Source organism: Trachypithecus francoisi, unplaced genomic scaffold (genome assembly GCF_009764315.1).
Source record: "Trachypithecus francoisi isolate TF-2019V2 unplaced genomic scaffold, Tfra_2.0 Lachesis_group8, whole genome shotgun sequence".
NCBI classification, from domain to species: domain Eukaryota; kingdom Metazoa; phylum Chordata; class Mammalia; order Primates; family Cercopithecidae; genus Trachypithecus; species Trachypithecus francoisi.
In genome coordinates this window covers 52,697,612-52,717,105 of record NW_022681473.1, presented here as the reverse complement: position 1 = coordinate 52,717,105, position 19,494 = coordinate 52,697,612, and the positions used below count along the sequence as shown (strand labels likewise).

The 19,494-nt window shown below is 40.4% G+C and overlaps 1 protein-coding gene across 3 annotated transcripts in view; it reads left to right on the top strand.

Annotated features, from left to right (window-relative positions):
- The window catches only part of PARVA (parvin alpha), a 171,804-nt gene that overhangs the window by 123,410 nt on the left and 28,900 nt on the right, over window positions 1–19,494 (top strand). For all 3 annotated transcript variants that reach the window (XM_033203788.1, XM_033203790.1, XM_033203789.1), the window contains 2 exons: window positions 8,531–8,671; window positions 17,033–17,148. In XM_033203788.1, coding sequence (XP_033059679.1) covers window positions 8,531–8,671; window positions 17,033–17,148 — 257 coding nt within the window. The remainder of the gene's footprint in view (window positions 1–8,530; window positions 8,672–17,032; window positions 17,149–19,494) is intronic.

Here is a 19,494-nt window from a genome sequence, read left to right as displayed (position 1 = left end):
TCTATGGAATGGGACTAGGGAACTTGGGACTGCCATGGAGAGTAGACAGTTTTCACAGCTTGAATTTTCTCTGTTTATATATTATCGGTCTTTTTGAAAGTGGTTGAGTGCATATGTACATTTCAAGAGCAAAACTGAATTAATGTATCAGTAGATATCAAATAACATTTGATATACTTCAACAGCCATTTCAAGTAAAATAGAAAGAGGAAACTACTTAAATATGATAAAGACCACTAAATAAAACCTAACTGAACATATTAAGTAGTGAAATATCAAAGATGTGGTATTAGGGACAAATGAGAAATAATGGCTATTACAACTATTACAAGTGTTTCAGAGGTCTTAGTTAATATAGTAAGAAATTCAGTTTTCATTTTTAGCATTATGGCTGACTAGATGTTCAGATAAATCTTATTGGTACAGCACATTTAAAAAAATCTGAATAAGCCTTTAACAACATATTTTTGTATGGAATGGCTAAACTGGTGTGAAAAGGAAGGAAATTCTTCTGATTCCAAAAATAAGAAGGAAGGATAAATCTAGTGGGATAAGTGCTAATTCCTAATAACCTATCATTCCTAATGACCTATAGCCTGAAGTTTAAAGGGTCACACATACAGGGTGAGGAGACAAATCTTGGGTAGAGTCTGAGCAAGAAAGGGTTGGAATCAAGCCCCCTGAATAGAGCTAAGGTCTTGGAAGGGCAACTCTTCCAATGAGTACAAAATTTGTCCCACAGAAAGAGGCAATAAGGATAAATTATCTTAGCCTTGGATGTGAACAGAACAACTAAAAAGAAGTCTGCTTCAGATAACTCCTCATCAAAAGTCTATACTCACACAGATTTAAGGCCAGGATTCACACTACTTTTGTGACTTTAAAAAATCTAAATTGAAATTTTGGTTACAAGTTGTCCCAGGTCACTAGTGCCCCAAGGCAGAAGCAAACATATGTCTTCTTTTAAAGAGGAAGGAACTCTAAGGTCAAACCACAAAGAACTCCCAGAGTTAAAATTCCAAGGAATATGACCTCAAAATTAGAAATCACCAAAGACATGAACATAAGCCACCATGAGCACTGTCAACAGAAACAATATTCTGTAGATTCATCCCACAAATACTATAAATATTAGAAACTGTTAAGCTATAGACTGGACATGGTGGCTCATACCTGTAACCACAGCACTTTGGGAAGCCAGAGTGGGAGGACTGCTTGAGCTCAGGAGTTCGAGACTAGCATGGGCAATATGGTGAGACCCCATCTCTATTTTAAAAAAAAGAAAAAGAAAAAAGTGTTCAGTTATAGAATATAAAATGAGTATGTTTAATATGCCAAGATAAATGTTTTTAAAGACTTGAAAATGATAAAAGAACAAGAAACTATTAAGACTGGACAGGTAGACATGAAAAACAACCAAACAGAACTTCTAGAAATGAAAAAGTGTGAATAATAATGAAACTAGAAACCTCAGTGGATTAGACACAGCTAAAGAAGGAAGTAATGAACCAGAAGAGAACACTGGAGAAATTACCCAGAATCCAGTATAGAGAGACAACAGAATAGAAAATGAGAAAGAGAATTCAAAAACATAGAGGTTATTCTAAGTAGATCCAACATACATAGCTAATTGGAATTCTAGAAGAAAAGAAAATGGAGTATAGTAAATATTTAAAGAAAACATAATGAATGAGAATTTTCTAGAATTGATGAAAGACATGAATCCTCAGATTCAGGAAGCTCAGTGAATCCCAAATAGGATAAGTAGTGACGAATCTACACCTACACACTTTGCAGTGAAACCTAAGAACACTGAAGACAAATGATTAAAAGCATAGAGGGAAAAAATAGATTATTTATAAAGGAACAACAGACTGAAAGCTGTCTTTCACAAGGAACAAAAAAAGCCAAAATATATTAATATTGAAGATATCAAAACACTTTGATGTCTTTAAAGTGCTGACAAAAATGATCAACTTATAAATTCATACACAGCCAAAAAAAAAACAAAGTTAAGAGAGGCGGCTTTAAAAAGTTAAGAGAGGCTGCCTGCCATGGTGGCTCACACCTATAATCCCAGCACTTTGGGAGGCCAAGGCAGATGGATCACGAGGTCAGGAGATCGAGACCATCCTGGCTAACATGGTGAAACCCTGTTTCTACTAAAAATATGAAAAATTAGCTGGGCGTGGTGGCGGGCACCTGTAGTCCCAGCTACTCGGGAGACTGAGGCAGGAGAATGGCGTGAACCCGGGAGGCAGAGCTTGCAGTGAGCCAAGATCGTGCCACTGTACTCCAGCCTAGGTGACAGAGTGAGACTCAGTCTAAAAAAAAAAAAAAAAAAAAAAAGTTAGGAGAGGCCGGGCTCAGTAACTCATGCCTGTAATCCCAGCACTTTGGGAGGCTGAGGCGAATGGATCCCCTGAGCTCAGGAGTTCAAGAATAGCCTGATCAACATAGTGAAATCCCATTTCTACTAAAAATACAAAAATTAGCCAGGCAGTAGTGGCATGCACCTGTAATCCCTGCTACTTGGGAGGCTAAGGCAGGAGAATCGCTTGAACCCGGGAGGTGGAGGTTGCAGTGAGCCGAGATCAAGCCACTGCACTGCAGCCTGGGTGACAGAGTGAGACTATGTCTAAAAAAAAAAAAAAAAAAAGAGGCATTTTCAATAAACACAAACTGAGAAGTTTGCTACCAATAGACTCCCACAAAGGAATTTCTAAAGATTGTACAATAGGAAGGAAAATGAACCCCCCAAAAATATCTACAATGCAATAGTGAACAAAGATTATCATGGTGGGTAGATCAAAGCCAGAACTAAAGGAATATAGAATAATCACAATAATGTCTAATTTGTTAATTAAAACAAGATAGAATCAGAATCAGAATACAACTACAGCACATAAATCAGGAATTATGTGATTGAAGTCAAAGCATGCTGAGGTCTTTGTATTGTTTAGCATATGGGTAAAGATATTAATTAGCTTAAGACTTTATTAAGTTAAATATGAATGATGAATTTTCTATCATAAATACTGAAGTAATAGAAACAGAGTATATAACCTCCCTACTAATCATGGGGAGAAAATGGAATGAGAAAGAATAAAAACATTAATCCAAAGAAGGCAAGGATGGAAGGGGGAGAAGAATCAGAAAACCCACTAAATAGAAAGTTCAGAATAAGTTGATAGAAGTGAATCCAAGTATACTGGTACACTCAATATCAGACTAAATAACAAAACAAATTCTTGCCAAATACTATATACAGGAGATAGTTTTGTTTTGAGACAGGGTCTTGCTCTGTTGACCAGGCTGGAGAGCAGTGGTACGATTACAGCCGACTGTAGCCTCTACCTCCCATGCTCAAAAGCAATCCTCCCATCTCAGCCCCCCAAGTAGCTAGGACTACAGGCGTGTGCCACCATGCCCAGCTAAGTTTCTTATTTTTTGTACAGGCAGGGTCTCACTATGTTGCCCACCCTGGTCTCCAACTCCTGGCCTCAAGCAGTCCTCCTGCCTCCGCTTCCCAAAGTGCTGGGATTACAGGGGTAGAGCCACCATGCCCAGCCGAGATAGTTTTAATAAATGAGGGACACACAAAGGTTGAAAGAAAAAGGGTGGAAATAATTATGTATACTGGACTAATTTTTTTAAAGCTGGGGTAACTATTTTACATCATACAAAATAGACTTTAAGGCAAAAGGCATTACTGCAGAGAGTCACTACATATTAATAAGAAATTAAAGTCACTAGGAAAATATAGAAATTTTAAACTTATATGTACTTTTGTATATCAAATACTTAAAAATTTTAAATGATAATCATTACTTCAAGAATTTGACAAACCTATCACAGTGGTAGTTTTTAACGTACTTCTCTTAATAATATATTAAGAAAAAAGTTCATAGAGAATGTTTGAGCAGTAACTAATCTGCATGTAGCATATGATACCCTGCAAACTGTATTCTTTTCAGCTGCTCATGGAACACTTACGAAATTTCACTGTGTCCATAAAGCAAACCTCAAAAATTAGTATACAGACCAAATTATCTGACTACAGTGCAAGTTTCTCTCCTAATATACTTGGAGACACAAGTATTTTTTAAACAACTCAGGAATTGCTCATACTGGAAAGAGTATTTTACATATTTTAGTTCTTGAAGGGTGGTTACATTAATATAGTGTGGTATATATGACAACTGTGTTTGTTAGAACATCTCAGTTCTCCCACCATTCAGGGTAATTGAGTTTATTCTGCCTTGTCTTTATGCATCAGAACTTTTGAATACTGTTTCATTGTTTTCTATGTATAATCTCTTCAAAAGCAAATTTGGGTAATACCTTCAAAAACAACTCAAATATTCACAAAATAATCCACCTGAGAAAATTTTCTAAATCACATCCTATCAATTTCAAAATCATGCCTAATACTTACGAAGAGTTAAATTAGTTATGAACAATTTGTGTAACTATGGAAACATGAGAGAAACAGTTTCCTTGAAGAGTAAAACTTCAGCAACAGAAAACTTTATGGAACTAGCTGAAATTAGCCCACAAAAGAACATTATCTTTAAATCCTTAGTAATGTTGAGTAAATTACTATTAAGCCAGAGAAATATTTGAGTGGGCCTCTTATGTTTTAAGGGTTGAATACCTTAAAGATAAAGGAGGGGTAGGAATAGCAGAAATTCTCAAACCAATCTTTTATTTAAAATGTCAGAAAATTAAAATATGTCACATAAGTCTGCAAAATAGAGATAACAGTGTTTTATTTGCATACCTAGAGAATGCTGAAGACTCAAACCACAATAGGATTAATAAAGGGATTTGGTAAGATGACAACATACAAGGAAAAAATCTGTAAGGCAATAGCTTTCATGTTTACCAGCAGTAATCAATCAGTAATACATACACACACACACAAGATGTTTATTGTGACTTTATTACAAATAGGGAAAATGTGGGTTAAAACCTGGCTGTATGTCAAGTTATAAGTCGTATAATGCAATATGCAGTTTTGAAAAAGAATGAGTTATATTCATATATTGACCTAAAAAGACTTATGATACATATATGTGTGTAAAAAAGCCAATAGCAAAAATATATATACACTATAATCTCATTTTTATTAAAAGAGAAAGAGAAGTCTGGGTGCGGTGGCTCATGCCTGTAATCCCAGGACTTTGGGAGACCGAGGTGGGTGGATCTCTTGAGTCCAGGAGTTCAAGACCAGCCTGACCAACACAGTGAAACCCCATCTCTACTAAAAATACAAAAATTAGCTGGGCGTGGTGGCACATGCCTGTAATCCCAGCTACTCAGGAGGCTGAGACAGGAGAATACCTTGAAACCGGGAGGCGGAGGTTGCAGTAAGCTGAGATTGTGCCAGTGCACTCCAGCTTGGGCAACAGAATGAGACTCCATCTCAAAAAAGAAAAAAAAAGGAGAGAAAGAGAATATTAATATACACACAATAAGAATTACTTCAAGATATATTTTTATGCAAATCCACTTAATATCAATGCCTAAAATAAAATATCCAACAGCCAAAATTAAAAGCAGGAAGATGAACCCAAAGCATAATGACTAAAATGGAAAGAAGTAAAGCAGAATTACATTCCATAAAACATTTGCAACGCAAAACAAAGCCACAAAAATGCTTCTCCTAAATAAGAAATACCAGATGCTAAAAAAAAAAAAAGGAAAAAATTTAATCTTAGGAAGAATGCACTACAATTTTAGTATCATAGAGTAGTTAAATATATTAGTGGAAACAGAAAAGCAATGGATGCTTCAGTAAGTAAGGTGTGAAATCCAATAATGGAAAACACATTTCTCTAAACTCCTAACACTTCTGACACCAAATATGTGGGTTTTCCACACTAAGCAATTTTCCAGTTCTCTATGGACACCAACAGGGTGTCCTACAATTTAATTTTGATACTACTGGCCCAAAGTTATCACAGCCCTCACAGGTTAAGGGCTCAGTGCCACAAGAGTGTCCCCACTTCAGTTGGCATTCGCCAAGTTCAGACCTCCCGTAATTCTGACCAACTAGCTATAATAGATTAGGGATTTCCAAAACCCCTTCCTCAGATATGATTATTTGCTAGAATGGCACACAGAACTCAGGAAGGCACTTAGGTTTACTAGTCTATTATAAAAGATAAAACTCAAGATCAGCCAAGAGGAAGAGATGCATAGGGCATGGTTTGTGGGAGAAGCACAGAGCTTCCATGCCTTCTCATGTGCACAACCCTCCAGCACCTTCATATATTTACCAACCAGGAAGTCCTCTGAACATTTTCGGCCAGAATTTTTATGAAGTGTCATTAAGTAGGCATAATTGGTTAAATCACTGGCCATTGATAGGTGACCTCCAGCTTCCCTCCCCTTTCTCATGGGTCGGGGGTATGAGGCTGAATGTTCCAATCCTTTAATCATACGCTTGGTTCTCCTGGCAATCAGCTCCCCAATCCTCAGAGCTTTCCAAAAGTTGCCTCATTATCATAAACTCAGATGTAGGTGAAAGGGACGTGTTATGAAAAACGAAAGATGTTCCTTTTACCTTAATCATTTTAGAGCTTTTTCAGGAACTGGGGACAAAACCCAAATATTATAACAAAAGATGCCACTGTCATCTTTCAGAAAGTTACAAGGGTTTTAGGAGCTCTGTGCTAGGAAGGGGGATCAAGGAGACAAGATGTATATTTCTTATGTCATACCATTTTTTAAAAAATAAAGATGAAATAGACAACTGTGCAAGAAAAAGTTATTGACCTAGAAAACAGACTCAGAGACCTAAGCTGAAAATCTGTTGGATGCCAGATTTTAAATATGAAAATTTATAGACAATGATGTAATACAGCAGAGCTAGGAAATAAGTGGCTCCTCCTCACTCCTCTCCTCCCCACCCAACCCTCTCTCACAACAGTCATCAGTAATCTTTGCCTGCAATCTTTTCCTCTGAGCCAAGACAAGACCAGAAGGTTCTTAACCTAGCATTTTGGGCAGCCTCTATCCAATGCTTGTAGTTACAAAGTAAGATTAAAATAATTTGCTTCTATAGAGACAATTACATCATCCAAAAATAATGGGAAAAAGTGAAAGAAAATAACTTGTCATTTTTTTAGTAGGAGAGGATCCAAGATAAGAATTCAGCCTAAAAATGGATAAGGCACACACAAGGTCTCTTCAAGATGTAAGAAGACATTTAGATATATTCTTGTTAAATCCCTGAACTTTAGAGATAGAGATGGCTTGAAACAACTAAGGAAAACATTTCAGGCCATCACAGGTAAGAACAGCTTGAGATTATCCTACTGAGGTGCTTAAAAAAAAATTCACAAATCCACAGAACCTGCATAAATTCTCCATTGGGCAACTTTATCTTCAAAGAATGACTCAAGGGGCATTTGGCTTAGATAAACCACAGTTATTTAAAAATAAATAATGTAAGCATTAGGAGAAATATTGATACATAGTAAAATTTAATTTGTTTGTATAGCAGCCCTTAAAAATTAGAAAAGATATTTTAAATGTGTGCAGTTCTGTCAATCTTAAATGAATTAGAACTGATTAGGTGAGTTCCAGTGGTAGACAACCAATTTCCTGTTAAGGAGTCCAAAGTTGTTTTTTTCTTGTAATAGATTAAAATATGAATTTAGATTAATAAAATGATTAGACTGAGTTTTTCCTTTAAGTATTAAGGTGTTATGTCATTGCATTAAAAAACCATTGATTTTAAAACAAACCATTATATAAGTACCACTCAGAAAGAGAAAAATCACTTTAAGCTATTACTCAATGCTTTCTTGTTGCTGACAATTTTTATTTTATACTTTTTGAAGGTGCTCATGTAGGCTTATTGAGACATGTAAGTAATCATACTATGAAGAGCTATGAGCAAGTTCACGCCTATGGAAACAATGATAACTCTTAGACCTTCCACCTAGCTGGCAGCCATTGTAGGATGCCAGTAAGACACAGCCTGACTTTAGGGATGTTAAAGTGTGGAAAATATGCGCCTTAGAATTGATTAAATATGACACATTAAGTAAGTTACCTTCCAGGTGGGTTTAAAAGGAAAGAAGGTACTTAAAACAGATAAATATGATTGGATGTGACACAGACTGTACTACAGAAATGTACAAAATGCCTTGACTCACTCTACAGAGAAGGTTTTCCAGTCGGAGCACAGAGATGTCCTTGGAGAAAGTAGAATTGAAAAGAAGGAGAAAACTCCAGAATGATAGAGTTCAAATATGACAGGCTAGGTAAAATGCCCCTGGGATCTGGGGATTCAAGTCATGATCACCAGGCTCTTACAGTACTGATGCTGCTGGTGCCACCATAAGGTGATGAGGGGACAGCAGTGTCCCTCTGCTGGTAGGCATCCAGTATCTATTGTTGCGAGAGTGCATGCATGCATGAGTGCATGAGAGACCGAATAAGTGAGTAAGTGCATGCGGTAGGGTTGTCCGGGGCCCAGTATAACAGCTGTTCTCTTTTCCCTTGTCACCCTCAGAGAAACTGGAGAGTGAGAAGCTAAATGTGGCTGAGGTCACCCAGTCAGAGATTGCTCAGAAGCAAAAACTGCAGACTGTCCTGGAGAAGATCAATGAAACCCTGAAACTTCCTCCCAGAAGCATCAAGTGGAATGTGGATTGTGAGTTGAACAAAGGAAAGGGGCACCATTAAACAATGCCTGTGGTCCCTGCCATGGGGCTTCCCCAAGAAGCCATCCATAAGCTTGGCAGGCTTCGGGGGAGGGGGGCCAAACTCATTTATCTTTGAACAAGATGCCCCGCTTCCTTAGAACTTGGAAGAAGTTCTGTACATACCCTTGGGGGAAAATAACAAAATGTCAAAATCTCACGTTCCTCTTCTGTAAAAGGCTTTCCATAGAAACCTCATGTGAAATGGCAAAGGGAAGGAAACTCATTCACTGAGCTACTTCTTCTAAGTCCCAGCACAGCCTTTTGAGAAAGCTGTTGTCTGCCGCTTGGAGAGGCTTGGAAAGCTGAGGTCCCCACATCCACACAGCTGAGAAGCAGGGAGCAAGGATTCAGCTCTGTCTATTGCAAAGCCCACACCTTTCTAACGCCCCTTCATTTTCTAGAAAGAGCAAAGATATGGCTGAGATCATAGGCACTGGAACAAGATGTTAAAATTCAGCTTTTTACAGCTAGCATAGCTCAGAGACCTCAGAAAGCATACATTATTAGTTTATAATAATTATTAGTTTATAAATTATTAGTTCATTTGCTGCTTCAAAGGCCTGGTGTCTAATACAGACTTAATGAGTCCCTATCAGAATTAATCAGGGGATTAGGTGAATCTAGCAATAACAACTGGATTCCAAAGTTTATTGTAATAGATAAGAATAGGAACTTAGATTAATAAAAGATTAGATTAGACTGTGTTTTGCCTTCAGGTATTGAGGGGTTAAGTACTAGCTTTATTGCGTCCAACTTATACAACTTAAAATCAACAGCCCCCTACGGAAAAAAAAAAAAGAAAAAACCTTTCAAACTTGGGAAAGAAAAAGGAATCTTCACCTCTAAAGTTAGAAACCCAGTAACTGCCAGTCACAATCTCTCCAGCAGGTCTCTAACATCTGACATTGGGGCTGAGACACCAAGTGCCTCCTCAACATAATTACACATTTTTGTGCACAGCGTGATGAGCTACTTTGCACAGCAGTGTGATGCTGGGAACAGGGCACAGGGCATTCTCTGCCCGCAGAGGGAGACACCTGAGGGCAGGAGGAGGGGAAGCCTGCTCTGGGCCCTAGATGCTATCAAGGAGAGGGACTGTTTCCTGTGTTCCAGGAATGCTAGTATTGTCAATGGGGGAGAACAAGGCAGTGCAGGGAGGTTGATGACTAGTTTGAGAAATGTGTCTGCATTTTAAAAATCCACAGTAGTCATAAACATTAGAGAAGTCCTCTAATGAAGACTGCTGCTTAGTTTGGTTTGATCCTATCTCTCACTCCTTTGAATATGGACCACCTCCCTGTACCCCTCCAAAAAAAAGTAAGTCAAACATCATTTAACTTATCATGGCACCCAATCTGGGAAAGGCTGAGATAGAAGAACAGAGTCTTTTATTATTATAATATATATATATATATATATATATATTTTTTTTTTTTTTGTAGAGAGTCTCTGTCGCCCAGGCTGGAGTGCAGTGGTGCGACCTCGGCTCACTGCAACCTCTGCCTCCCAGGTTCAAGCGATTCTCATGCCTCAGCCTCCCAAGTAGCTAGGATTACAGGCGTGTGCCACCATGCTCAGCTAATTTCTTTTGTATTTTACTAGCGATGGGGTTTCACCATGTTGCCCAGGCAGGTCTCGAACTCCTGAGCTCAGGCAATCCACCTGCCTCGGCCTCCCAGAGTGCCAGAATTACAGGCACGAGCCACCACACCACACCTGGCCTAGAACAGCGTCTTTTAAAGCCACATGAAGAACATTGTCTCCAGTGGCTTTGAATGATTTGTTTGGTTTATGATTACTTTAATTTCTTATAGGGAAATGTGTGCAAGAAAAATCATCACTCATATTACCATGCTAATCTAACTGTTTTCATTTGTTTGTTTCATTTTACTTGTTTCGTTTGTTACTAGTTACATCACTGCATCATTTTGCTTGGTCAGGTCATATACACTTTTTTTTTTTTTTTTTTTTTTGAGACAGAGGCTCGCTGTGTTGCCCAGGCTGAAGTGAAGTGGCACGATCTCGGCTCACTGCAACCTCTGCCTTCCGGGTTCAAGCAATTCTCCTGCCTCAGCCTCCTTAGTAGCTGGGATTACAGGGGTGCCCCAGTATGTCCACCTAGTTTTTGTATTTTTAGTAGAGACAGGAATTCGTCAGGCTGGTCTCAAAGTCCTGACCTCAGGTGATCCACCCGCCTTGGCCTCCCAAAGTGCCAGGATTACAGGCATGAGCCACTGCGCCCCGCCCAAGTCATAACACACTTTTGTGTTTTGTTATTTTTCTCTTGATGTTACATCACACGTATTTTCTACATTCCCTCGTGGTCTTTGTAGTTAAAATTTTTGATAGTTGTTTCTATTTCATAGGGTAGATATCCCATAGTTAACTTAAATCCTAGGTTGATGTTGACGCCTATCCTTTTAGGATGTTTCCCTAACTATTTCTAATATCAGATAGTACCAAACTGAATGTCTTAGCTTGTGCCTCTTTTTGCTTCTCTTGAATTACTCCCCTTAGATAGATTTCCAGAACTGAGATGGATTACTAGGTCAGAGGGAATAATTATCTCATCTAGGTGGCTAGCTCCCTTTGATGCCTTGGGGCTTTTGAAGAGCTGGGCTGGTTTACAAAGTCACAGTGGCTCGTTCCATAAGGAATGTGGCTGGCACAGCTCCTGGGGGAAAAGCTCTGTCTCCTGTCTCAGTTACCTTCCCTGGATGTAAACCTGAGGACACTGTGGCACCTCTCCGCTTAGGATGAGGGTGATAGGGACAGGCTGCTGAGTTACCAAGGTCCTTGATCTGGGGCTTTAGGGATTTCTTCCTTTTTTTTTTTTTTTTTCTAATTCGCAACAGTAATTTTCATTATTGAAAATTTACAAAGTGCAGATAAAATAAATTTAAATATTAACATTTAACATTTATTATGCTTATTGTATGTCTTGTACTCTTCTAAACACTTTATGTATTTTAATCTTTGTGATCTTCACTCACCCATCTGAAGTAAGAATTCTTTTATTCCCATGTTACAGATGGGAAAATCGGGGGAAAGAGAGGTTAAGAAACTTCATAGTTTCATAGGTGACCTTCATGAGGGCAGAGACTTTTGTCTTTTCACTGCCCACCTAGAGACAAGAACCATGAACACTGTGCTGTGTTCAAGTTCTGTGTGTGTCTGTACATGTGTAATAAGTACTGTATAATATTTTATATATGTATATATAAAAAACTTTTAACAAAAATGAGATCAACCTGTTTATGCTGTTTGGAAGATGTATATATTGACAAATCATTAAATATTCTTCTATATGTCACTTTTAATACTATATAATGTGACATTGTATGGATCTACCACAATTTATTGAACTGATAATGGATTTTTAGATTGTTTTTTCCGTTTTCCCACTGATATTAATACAGCTGGATGCATTCTCCCTGCTTGTAGCCATAATTACTTCTTTAGGATAAATACCCAAGAGTGATATTTTAGGGCCAAAGGGTGGGAGCATTTTTAAGGTCATAATACATAATGTTAAATTACCTCCAGAAAAATTACACCAATTTCTGTTTCCACCACAGGACATGTTTGGAAGACTATTTCTAACTCGACAGCCTTGTTTTAAATACTGCTTTCCCGCCCTAGAGTGACACTTAGCCTTGCAGCTGCGGTTCCTGGCTTGCATAGTGAGGCCTAGGTGCTTGCTCTTATCCCATATGTTGCCCTCCTGACTTGACTGCAGGCACATGTTGGCCTCAGCTTCTGTTGAGCACCAGGGAAAAAATTCCCAGGAGATGTGTTGAGAGGCAGCAATGATGAGGGTGCACAGATGTTCAACAGTGGGTAGACTGTTTTAATTGAAAAAATGGCATATTTTTATTCTAAAGAATATTTCAAAATAGGAAAAAAGGCTGGGCACTGTGGCTCACACCTGTAATCCCAGCACTTTGGAAGGCCAAGGTGGGTGGATCACCTGAGGTCAGGACTTTGAGACCAGCCTGGCCAAATGGCAAAACCCCATCTCTACTAAAAAATACAAAAATTAGCCCAGCATGGTGGCACATACCTGTAATCCCAGCTACTCGGGAGACTGAGGCAGGAGATTCACTTGAACCCAGGAGGTGGAGCTTGCAGTGAGCCAAGATTGTGCCAGTGCACTCCAGCCTGGGTGACAGAATGAGACTCCATCTCAAAAAAAAGAAAAAAGAGGGGGAAAAAAAAAAAAAACTATCAGGCTGGGCACAGTGGCTCACACCTGTAATCCCAGCAGTTTGGGAGGCCAAGGTGGGTAGATCACCTGAGGTCAGGAGTTTGAGACCAGCCTAGCCAACATGGTGAAACTCTGTCTCTACTAAAAGCACAAAAATTAGCCAGGCATGGTGGCGCGTACCTATAATCCCAGCTACTCGGGAGGCTGAGTCGGGAGAATCACTTGAACCCAGGAGGAGTTGGTTGCAGTGAGGTGAGATCCAGTCATTGCACTCCAACCTGGGCGACAAGAGCAAAACTCCACCCCCCCCCAAAAAAAAACTATCTTTCCACTCTAGCATAACTATTTTCATTTTTTAAAATACATTCCTTTCCAAATGTTGGCCACAAGCATGTTTGTGTGTGTATATGTAGATATACATACATTTGTATATGCTTTTATGTATGCATATATCCATAAATGTATATTTATAGCTATGTATGTTACACACATATACACATGTATATAGATATATACACATATATACACATACACACATATATATAGCTATACTGTCTTACCTATGATTTTCAATGCATGCAAACTATTCATTATGTGGACATACCATAACTTCTTAAAGCAGTGGTTATTCAACTATGGTTGGTCCAAAACTAGGGATTTGCAAGGAGAAACTCTAGCATCACCAAGGAGAAGACAAGAAGTCATGGGTAGGCTGCAGTTAGGACTCCAGAATCCTCACTTTAACCAGAGCAGTTGTACTTTTTTCATGAGTTTTTAACTATCCGCTTCTAGAACAAAGGATTTCTGTGCTTAATATTTAAAAGTTTGAAAAATGCTGATCTAAACCATCTTCTTGTTATTGGACATAGTGTTTTCCAGGGTTTTAAAAAATTATAGTATATTACACAGTAACATCTTAGTACACGTAGTGTAGTATGTATGTGTGTGAGACTATAGACTCTTTCTGAAAAAATCCCAGGAGGATAGAGCATTCATTGAAGAGTCTGACGTCTATATGATGCTTACGATATAGCTCTGCATTGCTCACCAAGACAGTGGAGATGGTGTACAATGTCACCAGGGGATAAGAACAACTTGTTTGATCACAACTTTTCTAGCATTATATTTTGCCATTAAAGGGGAGAGGGGTAGCAAATGTTCTTACAACCCTCACTGACGCCAGGTAGTGGGCCGGTAGTTCTGATCATTAAAGCAAACTTGGATTGGCCTCTGATGGTGACCACACCATGTCAGTGGGTCACAGTGGGTCAGTGCCACATCAGGCTCTTTGAGGCTGTAAGTCTGGGTAAAACTTAGCAACAAGGCCCGAAAGCCCAAAATGGAAACCTTCTGGAAGGCTAGGAGTTCAGAGCAGTTCAGCTTCTGTTTGTGGTGATGGTGAGCTGCTGTTCATAATCAGTAGAAAACCTTCTTTGAAGTAGCAGTGATAACAAGAAACCCTAATGAGTTACAAAGGAATGTCTGAATCATTCTCTTTTCTTAGTGATTTCTCAAAGCTTCTGCTAAAGCAGACTCACTGATCCCAGGGAAGACAAAATGACATCCTAATAATGGGCCTAGTGCATGCAAAGTACACAAAATAGGCATTTTTTTGTTATTCCCTTAAATGCCCCCTGTAATGAAGAGCCGTGAAGCTGGTAGGACTGTGAAGGCAGGCAAAATATCTGGTGAAGCTTCCCTTTGATGAGAAAGAAAGGGAAGAAAGCTGGCATGTTTTAGTTGCCTAGGTGCCAGGTAATTTCACATAAGGTATAACAAAAAAATATCAGCCATCCTTGGGCACGTGCTGTGTTCCAGGAGCATCAGAGAGAAAACTCCCAGGAGACATGTTGAGAGGCAGGAATGATAGGGGCGCACAAATGTTCAACAGTGGCTAGAATTTATTTTAATTGAAAAGATGGCAGATTTTTATTCTAAAGAATATTTGAAATAGGAAAAAAATTAAGACTATCCACTCCAGTGTAACTCTTTTTTTTTTTTTTTTTTTTTTTTTTTTTTTGAGACGGTGTCTCGCTCTGTCGCCCGGGCTGGAGTGCAGTGGCCGGATCTCAGCTCATTGCAAGTTCCACCTCCCAGGTTTACGCCATTCTCCTGCCTCAGCCTCCCGAGTAGCTGGGACTACAGGCGCCCGCCACCTCGCCTGGCTAGCTTTTTGTATTTTTTAGTAGAGACGGGGTTTCACCCTGTTGGTTAACCAGGATGATCTCGAACTCCTGACTTCGTGATCCGCCCGTCTCGGCCTCCCAAAGTGCTGGGATTACAGGCTTGAGCCACCTGTAATCCCAGTGTAACTCTTTTCCTTTTTTGGGGGTAGGAAATCATTACAACCTGTACGTCCACGTAGGTTCTGTTACCTCCATTTGTAAATATGAGCAAATTAAGGCTCAGAGGCCTTCGGTGGCCTAGCCTACCCAAGGCCATGTAGCCAGTAAATAAATGGTAGATTATAAAGGCTCCAGTCTGCCTGACCCTCTGTGCACCTCACTGAGTCTTTTTCTCCTCATCTAGTGAGAAAACTACAACCCAGTGTGACCCAGCCTTCTCTGGTGTAAATGGCTTGACTTTAACATGACTCAGCAGCTTTGGCAGCACCCTGGCCCAGTAACATCCCATCCCAGCTGCTCCTTAAAGGGCATTGCCTACAGTGACCATAGTGACATTCACGCAAGTAACATAGCCCTTTGAATGTCTCTCTCATGCCTTCCTCCAAGGATCTTAAAACCCTGAACCAAGGAAGAGACCTAGTGTTCCTGACTCAGAGTTTATTTATTAAGGGCATGCTTTGTGTACAATCTTGAGACAAGCGTAGTAGTGATAATCCAAAGTTCATGGTTAAGTGGGAAGGGAGAAGGAGTGCAGAGCAGACATGATTATGGTGATTGGAATGGAGTGGCAGGGACATGGGACTGGGCGAGAGCTGATCTGAGCTCAGAACTCAGCAGTTGTCAGGGTCCTGATGGGAACCTGGGATTAGAGAGGTGCTACATTGGAAATGTGGCAATAATAGACCCAAGAAGGAGCCCCAATGGGACCTGGCAAAGAACTGAGGGGGCCAGGCATGGCGGCACATCCCTGTAGTCCCAGCTACTCCACAAAGGCCAAGGCGGGAGGATTGCTTGAGCCTAGGAGTTCAAGGCTGCAGTGAGCTAGGATTGTGCCACTGCACTCCAGCCTAAGCAACAGAGCAAGACCCTGCTTCAAAAGTAAGAAAGATTTCGCGGTGGCTCAAGCCTGTAATCCCAGCACTTTGGGAGGCCGAGATGGGCGGATCACGAGGTCAGGAGATCGAGGCCATCCTGGCTAACACGGTGAAACTCCGTCTCTACTAAAAACTACAAAAAACTAGCCGGGCAACGTGGCGGCGCCTGTAGTCCCAGCTACCCGGGAGGCTGAGACAGGAGAATGGCGTGAACCCGGGAGGCGGAGCTTGCAGTGAGCTGAGATCCGGCCACAGCACTCCAGCCTGGGTGACAGAGCGAGACTCCGTCTCAAAAAAAAAAAAAAAAAAAGTAAGAAAGATTTGAGGGGGCCCAGAGTGAGGCCTGTGATGACCACAGGTGTCCCCTGACCCTCAGGCATGGTATAAAGGGACATTGGGTGGATATATTAGGCTGCTCATGTATTGCCATTAAGAAAGGCGTGAGGCTGGGTAATTTATAAATAAAAGAGGTTTAATTGGCCAGCATCTGTGTGGCTTCTAGGGAGGCCTCAGGGACCTGTTACTCATGGCAGAAGGCAAAATGGGAACAGGCACTTCATATGGCAAAAGCAGGAGCAAGAGAGAGAGTGGGCGGTGGGAAGGTGCCATATACTTTTCAACCACTAAATCACATGTGAGAGCACGAGTGTACTTATCAGCGAGGGGATGGCACTAAGCCATTCATGAGGGATCCACCCCCACCCTCCAAATACCTCCCACCAGGCCCCACCTCCAACACTGGGGATTACATTTCAGCATGAGATTTGGGCAGGGACAAATATCCAAACTCTGTCAGTGGGGGTACTGCTACACTTTGAACATCTGCTTATATTGCCTAGAACCTAGAAGATACTATAATTTTTCAATCTTCTTTCATTTCAGCTGTTCATGCCAAGAGCCTGGTGGCCATCTTACACCTGCTCGTTGCTCTGTCTCAGTATTTCCGGGCACCAATTCGACTCCCAGATCATGTTTCCATCCAAGTGGTTGTGGTCCAGGTAAGACAGCTAACACTACAAACATCTGTGTCTTTAAAGAGTCGTGGAGGTGGAGTTCCTGTGGTGCGTCGAGTAGATCATTAGAAGGATGGCTGCACGAAGGCTGAGTGAGCCTGGGTGTGCAGTATATTGGGAGGCACTGAGTGAGCTTTCTGTTGTGTGTTGGCTTCCCCTGGTAAGTGTACACAAGATGGAAGAGCATGTGCTTGTGTATAGATAGCTTTGTGTGGGGTATGTGCCTATGGTTTATGTGTTTTTGTCTGTAAGTTTTCTCTGTAACGTGTAGTTGAGGGTGTGTGGTATGTATGTGTGCTGTGTGTCATGGGGTCAGGAGGAAAGTGTGTGTGTGTGTGTGTGTGTGTGTGTGTGTGTGTACAGGAGTGTACAGGTGCCCTGCAAATCATGGAGAACCATACTATTTTGGTTAAACAAATGATACTTAGGTATGGGGAGAAAGATATCTGTGCATATAAGGGAGTGTGTGTGTACATATGCATGTGTTTGAGAGAGACCCCAACTGGCCATGTCTGTATTGAAGGCACTGCCACTTTTCACCCACCCACAGAAGCACAGCTGGGATCTCAAGTCATCTTTTCCAGATTGTTGGATGGAATTTCCATTCACATATGGCTGTGTAATTTCCACAATGAGGGTGTGCTCTCTCCCTGTGACTATCTCACTCTGCTCCTAACCCCATTAAATACCCAAATTCAATTTTATTTTCCAACTTTATACCCATTTAGCAAAAGGTCATCCTTTTGTTTGCTTGTTTCTGTTCTTTTCCAAATAAACATGCAGCGAGGGAGAGTGCTCCATCTAAGCAGCTCCCTGGCGATCCAGGCTCTGGAATAGGGAATGATAACAGTGGCTCTGCCATCCCTTGGTGAGAAAAAGCCTTGAGGGCTGGTAGACTTCGCCCAATCAGATCAGGCCAGTTTCCAAGACAAAAGGCCTTTGAGTTGAACTTTCAGGGATCAGCTGTCAACAGGAGGAGAGGAGGAAATGGTCCTCCTAATCGACTGATCAGTTATCCCCCAATGAAAGACTGTTTCTTCCACACCTCTGAGTACTTAACTCCACTAAGCATCAAGAAGGTATAACAGGAATATGACACCTCGGCCCTGCCTGCTGAGGAGATAGGACTACAAATAAGAAGCAGAGAGGGCTCATAGAAAATGGGAACGTGTGTGGCTCAGATACTGACTGCCACTGGCCAAAAGATCCTAATTGTCCTTGTTATTGAGCTCTTCAGTTGTATCAAACATGGCACTAAGCATTTTGTGTCTGCTTTGGATATGTGACCAACTCAGAGTACTCTGGTTCAAGCATCTTCCTAGTGAGTCCAGGTCATCTCTATCGTGTTATTTTTACCAATCAGTAATGTGTGAATACAATTCTTTGTGTTTTTAAAAAGTACAATTAGGGAGGCAGGGATGAACAGGTGAACATGGTCCCCATAGGTGGGAGCACAGAGAGTTTTAGGTACATGTCACTGTACATTTGTCAAAACCGATAGACTGGACAGCACCAAGAGTGAATCCTAATGTCAACTATAGACTTTGGGTGATAGTGACAACCGTTATCAATTATAAGCTCATCCGTTGTTAAAAGTGTATCATTCTGATGTAGGATGTTGAAAATGGGTGAGGCCATGTATATGTCAGGGCAGGGAATATATAGGAAATCTCTGTACCTTCCTCTCAATTTTGCTGTGAACCTCAGACTGCTCTGGAAAATATAGTCTTTTTTTTTTTTTTAAATCATGGTTCCTGGAACAGTTCATGAAAGAGTACTTTAAAAGTGACCATATATCACTAACATTGAAATTTTTAAAAATTATTTTCATAAGTAAACATACTGTTGTTATATTCATTTATACTAGCGCTCTTATCACTAGAGGAGATAAATACTTTTATTTAAATTGCCCTTCTGTATCTTCTCTTTTGTGACAAATCCAGTCCAGTTCTTTGTGCATAAATTTGTCGAACATCTTAAGACTTTTCTTATCTGCTAAAATAAACAGCCTCTAACAGAAATAATAAAATCTGCCTGTTGGAATTACTACAGACTGAACAACGACTGAAAATGTGAGCAGGAGAGAGGGCGCTTCTGTTTTGAAACAGTGGTCATTGCAAGCCTGGTCATTGCAAGCTCAATTATAGGCCATCAGAAGGCTGTTGTCGGTTTAATTTCTCCTGTAGGCTGTTTTGTTAGCATGAGGGAGAAAAGAGGACATGTTCCATAAAATGGCATTAATGCACGTCAGGTTTTATGGGGTGTTTCTGCTTTATCAAGTTGAACAGGCACAGAAGCAAGACTCAGAATTGGTGGTGAGTCACAGACTGA